The 18,546-nt window shown below is 39.3% G+C and overlaps 1 protein-coding gene across 3 annotated transcripts in view; it reads left to right on the top strand.

Moving 5' to 3' along the window:
• Window positions 1–18,546, top strand: part of LOC128616815 (protein shisa-6) — a 55,552-nt gene that overhangs the window by 23,534 nt on the left and 13,472 nt on the right. The window contains exon 4 of one of the 3 annotated variants that reach the window (XM_053639628.1): window positions 14,581–14,619. The exons of the other annotated variants lie outside the window; for them this stretch is intronic. Coding sequence (XP_053495603.1) covers window positions 14,581–14,619 — 39 coding nt within the window. The remainder of the gene's footprint in view (window positions 1–14,580; window positions 14,620–18,546) is intronic. 3 annotated transcript variants of the gene reach the window in all.

Raw genomic sequence — 18,546 nt, 5'->3', positions numbered from 1 at the left:
AACAAGTGAAGCTTCAGTGAACAAGGACGCCTCATTTGCGGAATATGTTTGTTCTTGATTGCTCCTGTCCTTGTCTCCTTTCTTCGCTTCCTGGGTGGGAGGTGCGAAGAAGCGAGGAAGGGAAGCTAGGAAACGAAACGAGGAGGTGCAATTAAAGAAACGAGAAGCACTGTATGAATGAACAAAGCCGTCTTTTGATGGAATGATCTCCATAAATCTCACTTTGCTCTTAGTGACTCACATTCATTCAGTGTAAATGCTTGTCTCCACCAGATGAACAAATCTAAAAAAAAAAATGGGACTGAAATTAAATTCCATTTGAAACGTTACCAGTCATTAAATCTTAATGAATCAAGGTGTCTCTGAATCTCTTCAAATATTTTTTAACCCTCAGCACACAAAATTAACTCTCTCTCTCTCGCTCTCTCTCTCTCTCTCTCTCTCTCTCTCTCTCTCTCTCCAGTGTATAGAGATATATCAGTGTATATATGTATCTTCTGAAGACTGAAGGATTGTCCACTGAATATTGTCCAGGACAAAAATCATCTGACCAAAAAAGTACTCAGTTGCCCATATAGCCCTGGCATCAGAATTACAGGGTTATAGGAAATGATCATCACATTATTTTCAGTCCGGGTTCATCAGTCAATACTTTCAAGCATAAAGGAGTTTCTCTACAAACCAGGGTCTAATGCAACATGCATTGATGCCTACAGCTTCCGAAGAGAAATAATGACAGGTTTTGTTCTTCTATTAAATATTAAACAGTTATGCATTGCTCATGCACTTCATGCTTGGACGACCACAGCAGTGAATAACTGGCATGCATTTAAATCAGCATCTTAAACGGCTGAGCATTTTCATTCACAATGCCAGTTCCTCTGCAAACAAAACATCAACCTCCTCCACTTCAGAACAGTGAAGCATTCAAATTAAACAAACTTTGAAATCAATAAACATAAGAAAGCTTTATATCTAACTCCAATTAACAAGTCTATCTTTAGTCTTGTACCATATGTGACATTATTTATAACTATAAATATATTCGTTATTTGTCATATTGAACACATTGCAAAGTAATACTCCAGGCTTTTCACCCTAACATCTATCTACAGTGTCTGTAGGGTATGGATAATTACCATGTGCCAGAATATTCAACACACTTCCTTGTGCTGAGAATGGAAAACATGTTTACTTGAAACTCATTCATAACGGAAGTCTAAAAACACCAGAGGAAGGGCAATAAATGTTTATGAGTAATATGTTTGTTTGTTTTTTTATAGAAAGTCCTCATATGTTGTTTAGTCAAATGTCAAATTTGAAATCTGTTTAATTTGTCCTTTAAGACACTACTTTTTCAGAGGGAAGAATTTGTGGTTATGTATTACAAACATAATCAACACACAGAGATCACAAAAGTTTGCATGTGATGATACATAGATAACACAAAGTCTCAGTGAAAACTCAAGTCACCTGAATGACAAAAATGTAATAGTTTTACAACTGCCCTTAGACTCCCATTATAAGTGACTTTCTCAGTACAAGAAAATGTGTATTGTCTATGGGAATCAATGCTTTTTACCATGTGAAATCTTTCATACATGTTAGCATGATGGTACACGTTAATAACTATGGTACTAATGTTAATGTTGTTGACATTCTCAGTGCATCATTTCACCAATTTCTACTTTTGTTCTTCCTGATGTTGGCCGATTACTAAATGTTTCTTATATTTTAACTGATTTAGAATGTCTGTGCCTTTGCGTGAATTGTTCTTCATGAGTGAGTTGTTAGTTGTTACAGTTACATTTATATAGCGCTTCTTCTAGAGACTCAAAGTGCTTTACATAGTATGGGGGGGTTCTCCTCAACCACCACTAGTTTGTAGCATCCACCTGGATGATGCGACAGCAGCCACAGTGCACCAGGTGCCCACCACACACCAGCTATCAGTGGAGAGGAGAGAGTGATGTAGACAATTCAGAGATGGGGATTATTAGGGCCCATGATAGAGAAGGGAATTTCACCAAGAGCCCATTAATTTCGCCAAGGGATTTTTAATGACCACAGGGAGTCAGAACTCTGGTTTAAGGTCTCGTCCAAAAGGCAATGCTGTTTTACAGTATAGTGTCCCCGTCACTATACTGGGGCATCAGGCACCACACAGACCACAAGGTTAGCACCCCCTGCTGGCCTCACTAACACCACTTCCAGCAGCAACCTTAGCTTTCCCCCGGAGGTCTCCCATCAATATACTGGCCAGGCTTAACGCTGCTTAGCCTCAGTGGGAAACCAAGCAAGAACTGCAGGGAGACATGGGGCAGTGGCGGCTTGGCAGTTAAGGCCCTGGGTTACTGATTGGAAGGTCAGGGGTTCAAGCCCCAGCACTGCCAAGCTGCCACTGTTGGGCCCTTAACCCTCTCTGCTCCGGGGTGCTGTATCCTGTCTGACCCCTACTTCCTGGCATGCTGGAGTATGTGAAGAAAAGAATTTCACTGTGCTGTGACTAATAAAGACTCATTATTATCATATGGCCCTGGCAACACAACTGTGCTGAATAGACACTTGATGCATATTAAAATTTGCAATATTAGCCAAAAGTTATTCATTCATTCATTCATTCACGTTCATTCAGTAACTACTTTATCCTGTCACGGTTGATTTTGAGACGTGTTGTTGGTAACTGAAGAACTTGCAGGAAATCCATGCAAACGCATGAATTTATTAATGATATATTAGCAACAATTGGAGTACTAAAATAAATATGGCTTTAGACCACCTTGGAATGAGACAGGCTGGTGGAAGCATAGATGTAGCAAATCATTATTATGTTAGGATTAGCCAATGTTGCTAGCTACTGCGATATAGCTTGTGTCTCAATCAGCTACCTACAGTAGTTCAGTAGACATGGCACTGATCAAGAAGGCAGCCATTTTTAAGAGCTGTCTCAATCGCGAAATCCTTCCAGTGTACTGGAATGTTCGCTCCATAAAAAAAATCCCAGGGAGCATCGATACTCACTATGCTCCCTTACTGGAAATGACTACATTTTTCCGAAGCCTCTCAGCTTGAAAAAAATGTCAGACGAACTCAAACTTCGTGTACAAAATAGCTTGTTATCGTTGTTGTAGCTCTCAAATGATTATTACGTTAGTGATTTTTAACTTTATTTCACGTTCTCTATACGGTTTGCGTGAGTCTAATGACTTACGTTTTTATGATTTTAAAAAATCATTTTGGCAGAAATTGAGTCATCAGTGTCCCAATGTGTAGTGAGCCAGGGTCTTCACCAGTGCCCGAACCCTTGTACACTATATACTGATTCACGACCTAGAGAGCTAGGGAGCTCATTGAGACACACCAATAGATTGACGTGGCCACCATATTGGATTGGGCCAGAAACTAAAAGGCTCGGCTGAATAAAATAAACAAAGCTAAATCTCTCTTCTCTTGTATACAAAGCAGGATTCATTCAGTTATGTCATGATTTTGTTACTAGAAAAACACAAGTCAGTTCAGAAAACAGAGACAAAACTAACAGCAAGCATCAGCTTTGTGTGTTTGTGTTTTTCCCCCCTGCCTTTACTATGGCTATGGATATGAGCCATCTTTGAGGTATTAGTGAATGTTCAATTTGTAAAGAGCATCCCAGACCAAATACTGCGAATTTTCAGCTTTCGTCTGCAGCTTGCTAAACCTCCCACATACTTGTCCCTCATGCGTCTTTATTTTTACGTCACAATTTCTTAAGAATTCATGATTTTTAAAGAATGTTCCCATTTGAGTCTCTAACAATGTTCCCATTGTTATCTAGTTTTAAAATAAATAGCCATATTTATTTTGCCTCTCGATTCTCATAGTGAGTTGCAATGTCTTCTGACCAACATGAGTAATTTTGTATGGTTGGACCTGTAATGAGTAGAAGTAAGGGTTAAGATGATTAGCAGCTCGCAGGGTTGCTACCAGATGACACCTTGCTATTGCAGGCTTCATGTCATTCTTTTGCTTTTGCGTAGACGTGGACTACTGAATTCCTTTTAACTATGAACGTTGCAGTGTCATTAGTGAAGATAAAAGCTGTTTCCCATCTATCCAACAACACTAATTGGCCATTTGCTATGCCAGCACTGGCCTAGTTGTAATTGTGGTCAGTCATTTGTGTCGTTGGTTGCCTTGGTGCTCTTGTAGACGTTTGCATTGCAGGTATTGATTGACATGGTTCCTCTCTATTACCAGGGATGAAAAGATAATAGCATCATATTGCAATCGTAAAATGAATCAATACCAAGCGCACAGATGATGAGATTCTTCAGTTTTCTCATGTTACATTAAACATTTCAGTGAATGCCATTTGATAATAGTTACCTAGTAAACTGCATTTGATTAAGTGAACAGTAATCTGGCTACTATTATGACAGTAAATCCAATCTTATTTCTTGATAATCCATTTGAAACCTACAATGATTGTACTGGTTTTGACTGACTTTGCTTACGTCTTAATGTGGCTTGAACAAAAAAAGCTTTTGGTTAAGGCTTAATAGACAGACAGCACACAGCACAAGTCACCAATGCATTTTTTAAATAGAAATAATTTCTAACTACTTATCTAAACAGTATATGATTGCTACACCAACCTATTGTGCACTTGCATACTAGCCTTTTGCCTACGTGCCTATTTGTCTATTGCACACTTGCCTGCTTGCACATTTTTCAATTTTGTGTACTTTCATACCAGCATATGTACATACTTAGCCTGCGTACATATTTGAGTTCTTGCCTACTACATAATTTACTTGTCTACTAGCCTACTTTCTTACTGAATCATTTGCCTTACGGGATCATCAGTGCATAGCCATGCACTGGCATACTAACCTACTTGCATACTAGCCTAGTCACATACTACCTTACCCACAAGCCTGCTTATGCAGTTGCATATACTTGCTTACTTGCATACTAACCTATCATACTTATCATACTTGCTTCCTAGCCTAGCCTGTTTGAGCACTTGTATACTATCATATTCAAGCACTTGTATACTAACCTGCTTGAGCACTTGTATACTAGCCTGCTTGAGCACTTGTATACTAGCCTACTTGAGCACTTGTATACTAGACTGCTTGAGCACTTGTATACTAGCCTACTTGAGCACTTGTATACTAGACTGCTTGAGCACTTGTATACTAGCCTACTTGAGTACTTGCATACTATCCTATTCGAGCACTTCTATACTAGCCTATGTGAGCACTTGTATACTATCCTATTCGAGCACTTCTATACTAGCTCTTACCTGCTAGCTGACTTGCACATGTCTCCTAACGGGCCAACATTTGTTGGGGAATTTAATTCATTTGCTTGTTTGATGAAGCAGTAATTCCATTCATGAGCTCATGCAGTTTTTAAATTATCCATAGCTGAGTTATTCCAGTGGCTCTGCACTCTTCATTTTCCTTTGCTGTCATTAACTAAATGATTTTTTTTTTTTTTTAACTTTATTATTTTCCATTTCTCTTAGGTTAGTAATCTGGGCTTTTATTCTGTGCAATTCATCTGCAAAGGCAAACGTCTCATGACATTTTACGACTTTCCCCGACTATCTGCCTTTAGTCAAACGTACCACACAGGAGAGGAATTGAAAGAACGTTTATATGCTCTGTGCTTTCTTTCTTTCTTTAAAAAAAAAAAAGATATACTCATTTTCAGTTTGCTATTGAGTCGCAATGCAGTAAGAGAGATTTGAGTCTAAAATTCATGTTATGTGAAATTTTTCAAATGTTTGCCAGTGCCTCTTATTGTGCAATAAGAAACATGTGGTCTGGGTTTATAATTTTAAGCATGATGTTTAAGATATCGTTTCATTTAAGAGAAGGCAAGGGAAGATTGAAAAATTGCACCTATCAGTGTAGATGTCAAGATTTGATTGCCCCCTCCCCTTTTTTCGTGGAAACATCCATCCATCTTCTATGCTGCTTATCCTTCCTTCAGGGTCACAGGGAACCTGGAGCCTATCCCAGGGAGCATCGGGCACAAGGTGGGGTACACCCTGGACAGGGTGCCAATCCATCACAGGGCACAATCACACACTACAGACACTTTGGACATGCAAATCCAAAATCAGCCTACCTTTGGACTGGGGGAGGAAACCCCCACAGCACAGGGAAAACATGCAAACTCCACACACACAGAGCCCCGGTGGGAATCGAACCCCCAACCCTGGAGGTGTGAGGCAAATATGCTAACCACTAATCCACCATGCACCCTTTGTGGAAACAACTTCTTCCATATTAATGGGCTCTTTTCTCTGCGAACATGACTTAGCATGCTTATCCTTGTTGTGTTGAGCGTACCAGATGGTTTTGTGTATAAGCATTGACAAGCCATGTTAGACCGATCCTCTGTTTAGTGACACGATTCTGTGTCGCCCCACCATTATGGCATCATATAACGATGAACAACATTTACAAGACCTGCAGTTCCTTCTTTATCTAATTAAAGGGTAGAGGAAGGGCACTGGAAATAGCAACAGTGAAATCTACTGTTACCACTCTAGAGTGAAAATTGTGTTACATAACACATAAGCGTCTCTGATCTTTTTGGGTTTCAGCTTTTTGGTGTGATAAAGAGTGAAAAATCGGACAATATCAACAGTCTTTTAACCAACTGAGCTCTAAGTGCTACAGTTGACAATACTTTATGGTGATATTCTCAGCCTTTTCATGTTTTGTGTTCACCTCTTTTTTTTCTGAAAGAGAGTTAATCATAAAGGCTTTGGGACCATAAATCTCTCTCGTAGCTCATGGTGCTGGGAGACAAGTGGAACAATGGCACAAATCAATGATTCCAAAAGCATGTGTAAGATTGTCTTTTATCAAACCCTCCATCGTTTTCTCCTGCCACCTAACTGCAGCAGCTCTCAGTAATGAGCTTGTCGACTGGCGATGAGGTATGAGTCTCCGAATTAAAATGACTTCTCCACTTTGATCCTGGAGCCCTATGTGCAGCGTGGAAATAAAATCTGGCATCTCACATTAAGAATCTCTATTTCTGCTTTGCACTTGTGCTTTGCTCTCACACGGTGTGCTTTGCATTTCTGCAGTCTCGTCATTTTGCTTCTGTTCGCAAATGTAAGGTGAAAATTTCACCTACAAATCACACCGAAATGTGGATACTCACCGTAATCTCAAGAAGTCTGGAGTGTAATGATTTAAGACCAGGTGTAATACATAAAACACCTGTATTTCTTTTCCTACTCACATTATAGTCCCTCCAGGATTTCACGATTTTGTGATAACAGAAACTAACGCAAAATCAAGCAGGCTCTGCAATATTCGGAGGAGCTTGCAGTGTTTCTGGATGACCTCAGATGTGGGCCAAGACGTGTCATGGGACGCCATCACAACGTGCTTTCAGCCAAAAACTTCTTCTATTCACATGCGTCAAACATCAGTACAGCTAAAAGGTCTCATTTACTAACAAACATCACTGTGAACGACCGTGCAAAACAATTTCATGCAATTGCAATTTCGCCAATTCAAGTAGTTTTCCGCAAAAAAAGCACAAAAAACTCCACACAATTTTCGCATCACAATTTTTCACAATTTTGTTAAAAGTCCGCAGGAAAATCAAGCATTTTTGGCCACAACAATCACAAAAAAAAAAAAAACTCAGACTGACATTAGAATGAAATATACAGTAACCCGTTGAAAGTAATCAGGAATGGTTTATATTAAACTATATTTTTTAAAATACAAAAACATGGCAATAGAACATTAAATATGTCATCCAGTGCTATTACACTGAGAATTAATTTTAGTTTTATTGGGTTATCACACCAAGTCTTTGGATCTTCATATTATGATTTGGTAGGATTTGAATTATTTGTCAATTATTTACTTATAAATACGTCACAAAACTTCTGTCATTGCAAATACGCTCATAATATATATTTTTTTTCTCTCTACAAACTTAGTACTATTTGACTTTATAGTATACAGTCATGCAAAAGTAATGATTTGTAATCCACTATCGGGTGACAGCCAGATGAAGGTGGGCCAGATTTTGGATCTGGTTTCTCTCAAGGTTTCTTCCTCATGACATCTCACTGTCACCTCTGGTTTCTCATTAGGGATGTATATATATATATACAGTATCTCACAAAAGTGAATACACCCCTCACATTTTTGTAAATATTTGATTATAACTTTTCATGTGAAACCACTGAAGAAATGACACTTTGCTACAATGTAAAGTAGTGAGTGTACAGTTTGTAAAGTACAGTGTTGAGTTATTTTGAGGGGACAGTAAATTTACACTGTTACACAAGCTGTATATATATATATATATATATATATATATATATATATATATATATATATATATATATATATACATATATATATATATATATAATCGCTATACAGATTTCTGTAAATCTGGTTTGTGACAATCACTCTAGCTAAAAATGCTCTGCAAATACAGTTGAATCAATTGACCTTATAAATCAAGACTAAAGATATTAGTAAAGCTGCCAAAGTCAAACTCTGGCTTTAAGTCTTACGATCTAGCGTGTGAAATCTTTATAGATTTTGTAGATTTTTGTTTTATGACTTCTACATTATCAAGTCAGTACAAAAACATTATAAATTTCCCAACATTTTAGTTTTCCAGCACAAAATGAAATGTTCAAGAAAAACATTTGTATGTCAGTAAAGAAAGCAGAATATTACATAAGAGACCACTTTTGAGTGGTCTGAAAATCATAATGAAGGCTGCTGGGTTTTGCTGCAAAAATAAAAATAAAAAGCAAGTGCAATAGTCAAAATCTCCAGAAAAAAACTGTCTGGTTCTGTAAGATACTTTAATCTAATTGACTATAAATGGTCTAAATGACAATGTTTTGGGGAAAAGCTTTCTCTGCTATTTGGAGAGAATGAAAAAAATCCACCTGTTGAAATTCTATCCACAAAATACAACAAAGTTAATGGTAAGTTTAGGTAGCATGTTGTCTTTTTATATATTGTATTTAGTTAATAATGGAACATATTTTACATGTGGTGTCTGGATTTAAAACAGTAAACCTAAAGGTTCAGTGTACCAGCATTACTGCTGTTCATGGTTTTTTTTTTTTTTTTGCATTTGCATTTGCACTTGCATATTTATCACAAGTGATATATTTTTATATCCACTAGGCAGATCTGTCTAATGGATCCTAAATGATTTTTTGAAACAGACACACATTCGGTTAAGTTGCTTGAGTGAAAGAGCAAGTAAACAGATTGAAGAGGACTCAAGCTGTGCTTCTGTCTAATCACAGTGAGTCACTGTTGCATTTCAGTTTCCAAAGTCTATCAGACCTTTGGCTTCCTCTGCAGTCAGGAATGAGCTTTTGTTCACACAACTCTCACTTTACTGCATATTACTTAGTTACCTGAGTGTGGGGAGGGTGACATTTAAACGCATCCTCACATGTTACTTATTATGCTGACATGATGATGGAGCAGGCACTTAGCAGCCTATCGCTCTCAGTGGGACGTCACGCCAGTCCTACATACTTCAGTTCTCTCTCTCTCTCTCTCACTCTCTCTCTCTTTCCAGACACTACCTGCCTCAGTCTGGCATTGCTCCTTGATTTGATTTGTTAATATGCTAATGACAGTGAGTCTCAGTACTTCAGAACAAAAGGGCTCCCATCGATCCTGCCACTGCTCAGGATGTTTAATTAATGTGAGTTATTACTGCGCCCATGTGCTTATCTCAGCAAATGTTGATTTTAGATGCTTAAAACTCTGATGGCAGAGACAAAAGAAGCTTAGAAAAAAAAACAGACAGGCCTTTTCTTCTGAGACAGTAGGCAGCGGTCATAGACTCTGAATGCTTACACCAACCATCAGAGAAATGGATTGAAGGGGCTTTGTAGCTTAAATGGAGATGTAGCTGTTTCAGATGTAAGATAAGAGTTGTCATTGAACTTCAGTCCAACTCAGAAAGCAAATGCTGCTTTCAGCTGGTTTCTCATTTCCCGCCGTCCTCAAAATACATGCAAAGCACAATCAAACACGATTGTATGAGGATTCGGCGCAGTTTTACTCAACCTGACCTTGGAGAAAAGGAAAAGCGTACTAGGGGTGTAACAGTACAGTGTATTGTATTGTATCATATCGTTTGATAATGGGTTCTCAATTTGATACATCAGCATATCGAATAATACATTTACAGTAGGCTATTCGTTGTAAAAAAAAAACGACTTGTATTGCTTGAGGTGTAATAAACATTAAAACTTAATCAAGGCCACACCACTTCCTCTGACAAAGTAGCTTAATCTTTATGTCGAACCAGAAGAAGCTTGAGGGGGTTTTAAAAAAAAAAAAAGCATGCTTCTCCTGAACATGCTGTTGTTTATGAGCTAATACACTAGCATACAAGCACATAAGAGTACTAGCATACTAGTCACCACTAATACCATTGCATAGATGATGTAGGTGGAAATATCAAGAGTCTCTCGCTCTCTATCGCTCTGTCTGCTTCAGTCTGGGTTAAAGAAAATCCTTGTGGGGATTGGGAAGTTCATAGCTGCAGATATGAAACCACTCAGTACAGTGGAGAACGCAGGATTCAAATATAATGTTTAAGCTACAGAGAGCTATGTGACTTCAGACACAGTCCTTGAGAGTCACTAGCAGTGTTGCCCAATTGATCTAGTTTGGAATTATGGGGTGAGGTTGAGGACTGAGTTGCGGAAAAAGGTGCAAAACTGAGAAAAAAAGAAAGAAAAAAATCCAATACCTTTAAGCTACTTTCATGCAGGTTTTGAGATATAGTTGGAGTGGAAAGTTTGATGAGACCTGGCAACCCTGTACACCTGTGAAAGTTTGTCCAGAGAGCTAATATTTAATTAGCTATGTTTAATTTTCTTACATTTTAATGTACAGCGTTTGTTTAGAATATACTGCTATGAGTTTGAATGGATCACGTAAACATTGTGTGATAATTATGTCATTATTAGTATTGTGCTTTTATAACGTTGAACGTTTTAACCTATTTAAAAAGGAAACCTGAGGCACATATTCAGGCTTAGCTTTTTTTGGCTGTATTGAAAATGTATCATATCCAGACACCACCTTATTGTATTGAATCAAAGTTGAATTTTGTGTATAGTAACACCCTTACAGAGTACCGGATTCACAGTCGAGTGCTGGATCTCAGAATGGTGATCCAAATCTAATATTGTTGTGTCCTTGGAAGGCAATGCTATTAGTGCGCATAGTGTCAGATTACTCTGACAGACTCAAATAATTTCATGAAGGACATGCCAATTAGCAAATGAGTTCATTCTGAGCGATAAAAGCTCGAAACTCCAGGACCTGAACAGGATACAGCTGCTTTAATAGATTCCCAGTGTGAATCTAATGTTTTCTCACCCTCCATTTCTTTGCTTTAATCCTCCAGATTATACCCAGCAATAATACCTTTCTGGCTTAACTCCATGTTAGTGATCTCATGAAAATGCACCACCTCAGCATGGATTGCTGGTATGAACGACACAGAAGCTGAGCCCTTATAAGACCATTCACTCTGGACTGCAATCTAAATGAAAATCTTTGCTAGGATTGATTGAGATCAGGGCTGGAGTGCTCTCTGGGGATGCCTGGAGCCTGGTGACATCATAGCATCCAAATCAGCCAATGAATCATCTAGATTGGATCCCCTGCTATGAGCAGTGTCCATTTTTAACCTAGAGGAAAGTCGGATTTGAAGTTGACATTAGCTGACATGTTTGAACGGTAGCGCAGAAGCTCAGCTGACTTTTGCTTGGGTGTAATGCTGCCGCTGTCATACAGCTAGATTGTTGTTCTGGGATGCTATTGTGACTCTGATTAGCCGGCTCCTGTGCAGAAATCGTTGCCCCCGTTTCTCAGGCAGTGATGGCTATGCACTGCAAATGTTTAATTAATAGTAAGGGATCAAAGTGATGGGCTTTGGCTAGCCTGCAGTAATATCACGTTAGTGTTGCATCTTCACAACATTTCATCTTCTCTCCTGATGTCTTTCACGACTTGGTGAAGAACATCCACGTAGGCGCTTCTTGTCATTCCTTCTCTTTCTGTCTCTTTAAACTGTCTTGCACTTTAATTAGGAGAGAGTACAGATTTCAGCCAGGCATGGACTGACATTTGAAGACCATGAACCATCTTTAGAGAGATGTAGTCATTTGGCACTTTCCCACTCAACAGCCTCCTACTCCTCATATAAAATCAGAGGTACTATAATAAAGTGATATGTGAAAAATGAGGCAGGCTTATGGGTTAATTAGGGTTTTCCTGGTGAAATCAGATATGGGCAAGTTCATGGTGCTACTTGTGAAATCTTCAGGTTTGAAGAGTCTCCTAGTGAAAAGTGAAGTTAGCTATTATCTTGTCCTTTCCTCACCCATTATTTAAGAAGACAATAAAAACCCTTTGGAAAGAGATTAATGGGATCCCATTAATCATTTGGGAGCATGATGACATTTTTACCATATGCTACAGGTTGTTAAATATCCTGACTGACAAATGATCGGCTTTGAATATTACATTATATCTTATTATAGTATATAATGTAATAATTATATATGTCCCTTTGTAAAATGTACAAAAAAAAAGTGCAGAAATGGAAACCATAGCTTACCCAACCCGGACCTTCAAATTGGAGCTTTCATTTAAAGCAACATTCCACTATTTTTTCCAATGACGTTGTCTGCTGCATCTGTATTGCATGGGCTATTTCCACAGACAGGTATTTTTGAATAATTTTCCTTTTACTGAGAAAAGAACTGAAACTGTTTCCTCAAAACTCACTTTTAATGGAAGTCAAAGGGCAGTTGCAGAATTCTGTCATTACACTCTAACACAATAAAGGTTTTACAATGAGAAAACTTTTATATAAGGACTGGAGCAATACAATAAAAGTTATTTCTGTTTTTATTTAAAGTTTTGTTGTATTGATGAGCAATCTTGCCAAAACTGAGGCACTTCCTTGACTGTATGTCTATGTTTGTAATGCATAATCATGCATTCCTCCCAGGAAGAAGAAAAAAAAAATCTCACAGATTTAGAGCCTAATTTAGACTAGCTTTGATTGAAACATTCATGAAAGTGCTCTACAAAAACATATTTTGCATAAATGTTTATTACATGCCCCTCTTAGAGTTCCACTATAAGCGCGTTTTGTGTAAATGTGTTTTCTATCTTGAAGTATTGGAACAATGGAGTATTCCTTTAATAGACCAAGCACTACAGTTATTCAGTTACAGTTTTTGGACTTGTAAAATTGACAGATATTCTGGATTTTATTGTGTTTATTATGTGTGTCTATGACGTCATAAGTCAGTCTTATAAAGTACCTTTTGAGGAAATATTTTGAGACAAGCTTCCAAGGCAGATTATGTTGCCACATTACTTGACTTAACTAAATATCTGTGATGAAAACCAGTATTAGGGAAAATAAAATTAATATTCTGTGACTATACCAACCATTTCTCACTAGAAATGAAATCTTACATCAAGAATAATTACAAATTACTTCTCTGTCCACAACTGCTCCCTCTCTTGCTGTTGTTTTCCAAGCCATTTTTTTACAGGCCGGCTGATGCACAGGACTGTGGGATACGTAGATTAGCAACATATACATACACTCGCCGTCAGCTTTGAACACTTGCGAATTCATGTGTTTATCAGATCAGTCCATCATGTGGCAGCAGTGCAATGCATAAAATCATGCAGATCAGAATGGAGGAGAATATTATCTCAATGACTTGCTGATGGCAAATCAGAAACTGCTGATCTACTTGGATTTTGAACACACAACAGTGTTTAGAGTTTACACAAAATGGTGCGAAAAATGAAAAACAGTCAGTGAGCGACAGTTCTCCGGGCAGAAACGCCTTGTTGATGAGAGAGGAGGAGAATGGTCAGACTGGTCTGAGCTGACATGATGGCTATGGTAACTCAAATAACCGCTCTTTACAACTATGATAAGCAGAAAAGCATCTTAACATGTTGCATAACGTGGTGAACCTTGAGGTTGATGGGCCACAACAGCAGAAATCCACGTCAGGTTCCATTCGTTTTAGCCATAACCACGACCTCGAATCTAAGGCTACAGTGGATGCAGGCTCAGCTGAAGATTGGAAAAACATCACCTGGTCTTTTTCCAATCTTCAACCGTGCAGTTTGGGTGAGCCTGTGCCCACTGTAGCCTTAAACCCCTGTTCAGAATCCAGCCTAGTAGGCAGCATTTTTTTGTTTTGGATACATTAATATTAACATTAATTAGAATTTGGTATATTTCTTCGACATGTCTTCATTGCTTCCTATTTAACTGCATGATTTATTTGATGCTTTTCAATTAATTAAGCCATTGTTTGCTGACATTGTTTTATTTACCGATGAATTTTAACTAGGATCACTCAGAAAATGTAACAAATGGAGTGCCCTCTTTTGGAGACGCTGGATGTTATGTAATGCTCTCTCTACAGTGTGTGTTTGTGCTCAGTATGCTGGATGGTCACCCACTCACCGCCTCGCTCTGCTTGGTTGTGTTTTCTAGGAGAAAGGCAGTGGCCGATGCGGTCTCAGAGTCACCATGGTAGGAAGGCAATTCTGTGTGGTTGAGTGTGTTTTCCCCTTTGACCCCTGACGCTAGCCTCTGTCTGTGTTTGTGGTGGTTGTGTACGTCCGTGTACTCTCACCCCTCACCTTGTAGATCTGTGCCGACGCTCGATTAGATTTGTCCTGTTTTCATTCTCTTTATTTCTTTCATTAAAAGCCCAGCACTCCCTTCTGCTTGACTCACTCCCCCATAGTGTCTCTGTTCCTTTGGACTGTTTTCTGTCTCCCTGAAGTCTCTTACACAAGCTTTGGCCACCTCAGAACGAGGAAGTGCAAACACCTGTGCAAGGATAAAGACAGTTTTATTGATGATGTTACTTCTTGTTAATAAAAGAAGACATCAGATAAATCTGTGCTTATCCTTGTTAACAACTCAACGCTACTCGACGTCGAGAGAAGACCGCGACTCTGGGATCCACAGGAAACCTGGTATGTGTAACAGTGATTTACAACAAGAAAAGAAATCTTTCGATTGATGTAAATGTTGAAGTTTCATAATGTCATTACTGGTGTTATGTAACACATTTAGCCTGAGTGAAATGAAATAAAAACAAGAAAACACGGTGTGCCGTGAGCTTTTCCTCTATAATGTGCCTTCCCAGTCAGGAAGTCCACCCATGCGTTTGTATGGGGTCAGTCTTCTTCATATAACTGCAGGTCTGTGATATTGCTAAATGAGGCAGGGAAGTGTTGCTCACTGTGACCTCTGGAGATGGGTTATATAGTCACTTGAAAAGGCTGTCAGCATGCATTTGTCAGTGTGGGACCAAGCACTTCACAAGAAAGACCAGGCTATTATTTACACATCAAGCTTTTTCACATCTACTGCCTCTTGCCTCAGGTATACCATGATTGCCAGAGTATTAGTGAATACAATTGCAAATGGCTAGGAAATGTTTCAGTGGCTTATTATTGCTAATTTTTCACCTGCTTCATCAACAACCTAGCCCTTCATGATACTGGAGGAATGCCTTAACTCTGTTTTTTTTTTTAATCCCTTTTTGACTGAAGTTTTGCCAATTCCCACCCCCTACATAGCTCTTCCCTATCACAAATCAGCTTATGAGACACTTGAAGCCAACCACCAAATTACTTCTCATGTTATGTGACATAGAATGAGAAGTAAGCGGAACAGCTGAACCCTCGGAGGAAAGCGTTAACATTCATAAATCAAAATTTTAGTCTAGTTTTGTCTTTCCCAAGAAACACCAGAAGTATTTTCAGTTTATTACTCTATCTGAAAACCAAAAAAAAAAGCTGTAAAGCCTTGACAGTTTGTAACAATTTGTGATTCTGGTCATCTGCCAACTCCCACCCACCAGCCAGCTACAGCTACATGCTACAGCTATCAACCAGCATAACACCTGCTTTATTCAAGACACGTGAAGATAACCAGCTCTATCTTTTTTAACTGCTGCTCATATTGCATCACTCGGCAGAGTAATTTACATATTTACTGGAGCTTACAGGAGCCCACGATGATCTAGAATTAATGTGATGCACAGGGGAGCGAGACTATGCCCCTCCCAGCCAGAGATCACAGACAATTTTGCTGGGGGGGGGAAAGGGGAGGGCACGGTGGCTTAGTGGTTAGCATGTTTGCCTCGCACCTCCAGGGTTGGAGGTTTGAATCCTGCCTCCGCCCTGTGTGTGCGGAGCTTGCTTGTTTTCCCCATGCTTCAGGGGTTTCCTCCGGGTATTCTGGTTTCCTCATCAAGTCCAAAAACATTCGTTATAGGCTGATTGACATCTCCAAATTGTCCATAGTGTGTGAATGGGTGTGTGATTCTGCCCTGCAATGGGTTGGCACCCCGTCCAGGGTGTCCCCCGTCTTGTGCTCCGAGTCCCCTGGGATAGGCTCCAGGCTCCCCCATGACCCTGCATAGGACAAGCGGTATGGAAAATGGATGGATGGATGGAATTCCTGTGGCATTATTGCAATTCAAATCAATACAGATATGGTTAAAGAAACACAAGAACAATATTTTGCCATGACAATCTCTGGATCTGAACCCTGCTAAAAACAAAAATTCTAGAGGGTTCTGTATATATATATATATATATATATATGTGTGTAGGCCATCCTTTGTCCCCTCTTCCATATACATGAGCCCAGAACTGTCCATCCAGATTAATGCCCTCCTCCCACCCAGACAGCAGAGCTAATTATGCTTCCTTGGATCCTGAGCCACGGATCGCTGTCTCATCATCAGTATTCAAACTCCCAACCTCCTGATGATAGGGTGAACTTTTTTTTGGTTGCACCACTCAGGAACCCTCCTTTTTTCTGATTCCTGATGATCCCTGGAAAACCATTGAGTTTTACTCCAAATCTGCATGCCGGACCATTATGGCATTTAACATTTTGCAAGTAAATGTTAATTCTCTTTGTCAGACGCTAAATGCCAACTCCCATCGGTTTGCCTGGCTCTTCCGTCCATCAGAGCAGCAGGAGAAGGGCAAGCCCACTGCATTTGCCCTGTCAACATGCCCACTGTGGCCAGAGCCCGCAGCTCACCTGGCCCTGCCCTGGATATCACACGGCGTTGGTAATTAAAAGGCTTTTTGTTTGCATGGTGGAAAGGGAGAAAAAAAATGAAAAAGGTTAAGTTTGTAAAAGGATGTATGAAGACTTCTAGGTCTGGTCTCTCCTGCTCATGGCACACTGATATCCATACCACCAAACCTCAATATCCTGAGCACCAGCCACTTTTTAAAACTCATGTTTCATTAAAGGTCAACCAGCTATTTTATTCATGGTCTTTTTAAACCATGCAGAGCACCTTAATCTTTACATTCAGTGAAAGAAAAAAAAATGTCATCTTTAATCAGACACAGTGTAGGAAAGGAACAATTCCTAATTTCAGATGGTTGGCATGTTGTGGTTATTAAGGAGGCAATTTGTGTGTTGCAGTTGCTTCTAAACAACACTGGCCTGGCCTGAGGGTGATCTGGGGAGAAAAGAGGGGGGCACTTTGCAACACTGGAGGCTACACAGCTGTTCATGCAAATGTTCTTTTATGACCTTGTTTATTTACTTCCTCTTAAATTCTGTGGATTTTTTTCTTCTTCTTTGAACCAGGTCATCCCTTTTAGGCTTAATATTCAGACAAGAAAAGAATCACAGGGTTCAGTTCAGGTTTTTGTTTCAACTACTAAGGTTTCATATAAAAGGAGTCTTTGTTGATGAGTTTTCAGGCCATTGCTAATGCAAATTCTAGACATGTCTTCATATATGTTTTTGAGGGTATTGTTTATTTTAATTAGATTCAATTTAGGTCTATGCAACAATATTGGACGAAAAGCCTCTCAGCATTTGTTGTAAACAAATCCTTGGACAGAAATGGTGACAGAAAGGATAAAAGAAGTATAAAGCAAGGAACTTTCATAACATGAACATAAATTTGCTTTGTGAAAGAGTCCTGTACACCACTATTTTCGCAGTAAAACAGCCTACATATACAACATTTGTCACTCTTTGTGATACCGATAGAGATTTTCCTCATGTGAATATGCAACAGAAATGTCAGAATACTGAATCACTGGTGTACCATCTGGATATTATTATGCGGACTGGCAGGAGTGTTGTTGTCAGGATGTATTAGGTGTGAAGCAGGAATGCGTGCGATGTGAAGATTCATTCGCCCGTAGGCGCTGGGATCAGTGATTGCTGCTCCCTATACTGTTTTTGTTTTGAAAGGCCAAACCCATCAACAACGTAGGCTGTACATGATTCACAACAAAGTAGACCTTGTGGCGAAACAAGGGAGCGATAATGCTGCGGGTTCAGCACGGCTTCTGCGACTCAACCATCCTGCATTCAACATCTCTCGGAATCTTTGCACTCAAGGCGGTGGGTCAAAACTTTCCCGGATTCAGCACGGGTGAATCTTTCTGCCCTAAT

Source organism: Ictalurus furcatus, chromosome 13, assembly GCF_023375685.1.
Source record: "Ictalurus furcatus strain D&B chromosome 13, Billie_1.0, whole genome shotgun sequence".
Lineage (NCBI taxonomy): Eukaryota > Metazoa > Chordata > Actinopteri > Siluriformes > Ictaluridae > Ictalurus > Ictalurus furcatus.
Note: the sequence above shows the minus strand (reverse complement) of the source record. Positions and strands in the feature narration are given on the sequence as shown.